Raw genomic sequence first — 5,489 nt, 5'->3', positions numbered from 1 at the left:
TATTAAAGATTAATTTGATGATTAAAAATTAATCTAATTTTTAGAAGTAGATAATAAATAATAAATAAAAATTCAATTGCAGTTGACTTTACGTAAAATTGATAATTAAGGGTGATTACAAAAAAATTTAATCAAATCAATTAAATCATCTAACGGCTCTAAAATATTAACTTATCGTAAACCCGGCTTTACCTAAATTTTCACCAAAATAATAATGAAAGGAGAAGGATAGTGAAGTTGAAGAAAGAACAATGGAAATGAATTTTGATAACACATAATCTAAGGGATGAAGTGTCCGAATCTCTTACATTCTTGATACGATTTTTGGTTGCCACCTTGACAGAAAAAGAAGATAAGAGGACACCGATACAAGCAATTACCGACAAGCCTCACATTTGCAGAACCCGGTTTAAGCGCCATTAGAGGACTCGGTATACCTCCAAACAAGTAATTCCCTCCCAACAGAAGCCTCTCAAATGGCGAAACCCCCGGTTCAGGCAAAACCGTCTTCAATGCAAACTGAGTCGGTATCATACCACTCAACTTGTTGTTCTCCATTGACAAAGATGCAAGCTTCGGCATCATCGCCAAGAACATCGGCAAGAACCCCTCAATCTCGTTGTTGCTCAGATCAACCGCTATGAGTCCGCTTTGCAAGTAGTCCAATGCGTAACGTGACGCTAAGTTCATGGAAGAGAATTTGTTGAAAGAGAGTGTTAGTTGCTCCAGTGAGGGAATCTGAAAGAGACTGAAAGGGACTGAGCCACTGAAATTGTTGTAACTCAAATCAAGAACCTCAAGATATTTCAGCTTCGTGAAGCTCTCGGGTTGTAAATAACCACTTAAGGAGTTGTTTCGCATTGAAATCTGAACCAAAAACTCCGGTAAAGCCTCCGGCAATTTTCCGGTGACGCCATTGTCACTGAGGTCTAAGTAGTTAAGGTTTTTGAGAGAATCAAAATTCTTCGGAAGTTCTCCGTTGAGGTTGTTGAACTGAATTTCAAGCCTTTTCAAGGTTTTGAGCCCGTTATTGAAACTCTCAGGGATTGTTCCTTCGAGATTGTTGTTATCCAGGTAGAGTTCTTCGAGCATGGAGAGGGAGCCAAGGGAAGAAGGAATTTCGCCGGTGAACGAGTTTCGCGAAAGACTGAGTCGACTCAAGCGAGTCAGATTTGAAAATGACTCGGGAATTTGGCCTGAGAAGTAGTTGTTTGAAACGTCGAGGGTTTCGAGGTAGGGAAGGTTCCAGAAGATGGAGGAGAGGGATCCGGAGTAACCCGCCTGGTCGAGACTGAGTTCGGTGACTCGGCTTAAACCGGAAACAACCGAGTCGCACCTGAAACCGCACGTGAACTTTTCGGTGAAGAGGTTGTCGCATGGGTCCACGGTGAAGTTCCATGAGCTTACGCATGAACCTGGAGTCAGAGAAGAGGGGTCGATTTTGTTCTTTAGTTCCTTCAGAACTTGTGCGTCACCCCAATGTGTCTTTGATTCAACGGTGGATATCACTCCCAAACCTGAAATGATCAGAAATAGATGGAAGTGGAACTGTGGGAAACTGAGAGACACCATTTTTGTGAATTTTGTAGAGTTGTTTGTTACTGGAACTGTGTGTTGTGTGTTGCCAAACTAAGATTAGAGGGTTTTTTTTTTTTGGAGAAGGGAGTGAAAACTGAAAAGGTGAGGGATTTATGAATAGAATATAGTAGCTTTCTCTTCCTCCACACAAGGTACTGTAGTCAGAGATCTTTTCTATAGTGGCTTCACGGGCTGTTTGTCAGAGGCTCCTCCTCTGCAATCTTTAAACTGGGACCCTTCTTTGCATTACATTCTAGGATTTTGTTGATAAGCATAAAATTTGTTTAGGGAGTAAATCTATATTTTAGTTTTGAGTAAATACTAAATAGCCATCTTTTATTCGAAAAGTTTAGGATACCGTGTGAAAAAGATGCATATAGGCAGAAAATGAAAGGAAGATGAAGACTTTTTGAATGGGATAGAGTGTTGGCTGTGATTGTCAAACTTAGGAGTTTATGGATATCTGGATCTGATAAGACGACTTTTTAGGGGATTTTTGTTCGTTCTTTGACCGATGAGGCCCGTATTGGATAGTAGATTCTGTTCAATTATGTGATGTCGAGCACCCACGAGATTAAGATTATTTTTGATATGGCGGTTATGGTCTGGTGTGTCTTGGAAGATAATCAGTTATACTTTTCAAGGCATATCAGATGATATATAGAGTGGACTCATTATATTGGCAACTTCGTCTTTTCATGTATGATTATTCAGTTAGTCATGAAGACTGAAGTTATCTGAATAGTTACAGATGAGAGATCGATAGTCTCCCGCCACAAAAGGGTAATTCCACATGGCGATTGACCTGAACTTGAGCCTACACCTAGACGACGAAGTAGACAACAACCAGCATCATCTATAGAGGCGGGACCTTCAGCCTCAGCTCCTTCACCTTTAGCACCTTCAGACTCAGTAACACTACCATTATTCTTACAACCATTCTACCACCTGATCCACCAGTTAACTTAGGACATAGTTCATTCGAAGCGCCGCTCTAAATGTCGCTATAAGCACTTGAGAAGGATCATGATCTCCGGCGGCACTAACATTCCACCTGAATCGAATACTCCATCAGAGAATTCTGATCATGAGGAGGCCCAGGACCCACCAGCTGATGGTGGAGGTGATGCTAGTGACGACTCCCTCCACTCTGCTTAATTCTGAGCACTGAGGACGGTACTACCTTTTAAGTATGGGGAGGTTGTCCGGCTTCAACAGTATATTTTAGGTGACAATTTTCATTTTTGAACACTTTTAGTTTTGGTTTTTGTTATTATGCTTTTTAGTTACTTTTTATATATTTTATCATTTTAAAAATTTTTTACTTAATTTATTGCACTTTCTTAGTTTATTGCACATTTAAATTTTATTTGTACATAACCTAGTATTATATTGTAGTGATGCATATTTTTACATTTTCTTTTAATTTTGACTTGTACATATACCTTTTAGTCTTTAGTTATAATTGTGATTTGGATGATGTGATGATTGCTCCTAGTTGATTTCCTATACACTTGATGTTTTGGTTTGATTGAAATTAAGAAATGAATTTAGGATTTTTTACTTTTTCCATCTAATCACATCATATATACATATATAGAATAAGTGTTAATCAATTTAATAAAAATTTCAAGAAACTTTCTTTTCTATAGGGCATTGAAATTCAAATTGATTTGAGTTGAAATTCTTCATGGAAACTTGCAAGATTTATACATTGTGAAATATGATTTTTGAGCAAAGAACACCCAACTTATGAGTTTTTGAGCCTAATTGTGTGGTTACATCATTTAATCACTTATTTTATTCTTGTGTGTTAGCTCTTTTCTCTATGATTGTAATATTTGGTTTGTTTAATTCTATATGTCCATTATTTAATATATGTTTTTGTATTTATGTGATTGAGGCCATCACTTCATTATAGCTCACTTAACCCAAATAGCCTATCATTTTATTTACCATTGTTTACCACTTTGAGCCTATTAATTTCTCTTTTGTTTTTGATTAAGCACATCACTAGCTATAAGGGAAAAAACAACAATGTCCCTAATTTAAATCTTTGATTAGCTTAAGTTAACGAAATTGTATAATTTTAAGTGTGGAGAAATCCGAAAAATATTGGTAGATAAAATTGAGTGTTTTATTCTTGTTAAAAAATCTTGGGAATTTGGGTACATGTATTAGTATGAAAACCATATGCATTGGAGTTTTGATATATATATATATATATATATATTATGTTTTTGGTATAAAAAAAAGAATAAAAAAAAGAAAAAGAAAGCAATAAGAAGGGGACAAAATGCTCCAAAGAAAAGTAATAAGAATAATGCATATGGGATGTAAATTGAAAAAAATGCATGAGTGTGTGAAAAAAAGTGAAGAATGGGTAGTTAAGTTTGTAATTGAATTGTATGGGTTGTTATATGTGTTAGGTGAGAGTTTAAGTTCATCAAAGATTCAAATTTCAAACTCACTTGACCATATGCATCCTTACCTTTACTTTAGCCTCATTACAACCTTGAAAAGTCCTCATGATATTTGCATATGTACATTAAATATTTGTTGATTGATTAGATGAAGTACAAATTTTAGAAAGCATGATTAGAGGAGGATTGAGTGGATTGACCCTAAACACTTGAGCGACTAAAGTGCATATGCACATCCAATGAGGGTTCAATTGCTCGATTCCCTACTTCCATTTATGACCATGATCATCTTGCAAGTTTGTAAATTATTTTGGATGACTCAATTCAATTGTGAATTTGGTTTGGTTATGATTGTTTTGGTCCTTGATTGTGTATATATGTTTTCTTGGAATTTGATTTATTTTGACTAAACTTATATATACATAGATAGCTAGTGTTAACTAGAATAGTTGTATGCATTTAGATAGATTGTATTTAGGTAGTTTACTTGCATTGCATAAATGTTGATACCCTTTTCTTGTATCTTTCTTGATGTTAAGCATGAGGACATGTTTGGTTTAAGTGTGAGAAAGTTGATAAACCACAATTTTATGGTTTATTTTGTATTGAATTTGGTGGATTTCATCAACTTTTCTTACACTTATTCACTAAAATAGCATGGTATTGTGAATTCTTCTTAAATTGTACTTAAGATTTAAAACATGCTTTTTAGGCCTTTAATTTGCTAATTTTAATTCACTTTAATTCCATTCAATACCTTGATGTGTTTGATGAAGTGATTTCAGGTTTACAAGACAAGTAAAGATTGAAGGAGTAAGGAGAAAGCATGCAAAAGTGAAGAATTCATGAAGAAATGAAGTTTGGAGTATTTTACAGCCATGCGTACGCACAATTGCAATTTTTATAGCCATGCATACGCAGAAGAATTGATGTGTACACACGATTACATTTTTTTACAATCATGCGTACGTACGAATACAATCACGTGACTCACTTAAGAAAAACATGGCTGGTAGTTTCTGGACCTTCTCAAGTCCAATTCAACTCATTTCTGAAGTATTTGAGGCCAAATTCAAGAAGGATCAAGAGGGGAGCAATTATGTTTAGTTAGAATCATGTTTTGGGATGTATTCTAGAGAGAGAAGCTTTCTCTTCTCTCTAGAATTAGGATAGATTTAGGTTAAAATCCTCTTAAATTTAGGTTTTGATCTTGCTTTAATTTAGTTTTTCTTGCAATTTCTTGTTATTACATCTTTACTCTCTTAGTTTTATATGTTATTTCTTTTATTTGGTCACTTTTATGTTTATGAACTCTTGTTAATTTTGATTTCTATTAGTGCAGTTTGATATTTCTTTGTTTATTGATGTTTAATTAAGTTGTTACTATTGTTATCTTGTATTTGATAGCTTTAGATTTTGTTATTATTGTAATTTTACTATGCTTTTATTTTTATACCTTTCAAGTATTTGATAAAATGCTTGGTTGGA

At 34.9% G+C, this 5,489-nt stretch overlaps 1 protein-coding gene across 1 annotated transcript; it reads right to left on the bottom strand.

Moving 5' to 3' along the window:
- Positions 1 to 237: 237 nt before the first annotated feature.
- Positions 238 to 3,019, bottom strand: LOC112789651 (uncharacterized). Its single transcript, XM_025831631.3, has one exon. The coding sequence runs from the start codon at positions 1,570 to 1,572 to the stop codon at positions 280 to 282; it is 1,293 nt and encodes a 430-aa protein (XP_025687416.1). The 5' UTR covers positions 1,573 to 3,019; the 3' UTR covers positions 238 to 279.
- Positions 3,020 to 5,489: the final 2,470 nt, after the last annotated feature.

This window comes from Arachis hypogaea, chromosome 1 (genome assembly GCF_003086295.3).
Source record: "Arachis hypogaea cultivar Tifrunner chromosome 1, arahy.Tifrunner.gnm2.J5K5, whole genome shotgun sequence".
NCBI lineage: Eukaryota > Viridiplantae > Streptophyta > Magnoliopsida > Fabales > Fabaceae > Arachis > Arachis hypogaea.
This window is presented reverse-complemented; position numbering and strand designations above follow the sequence as displayed.

What these genes read in the sequence shown, in the direction of transcription:
- LOC112789651 (XM_025831631.3), bottom strand. Translation starts at nt 1,572, where the DNA reads ATGGTGTCTCTCAGTTTCCCACAGTTCCACTTCCATCTATTTCTGATC.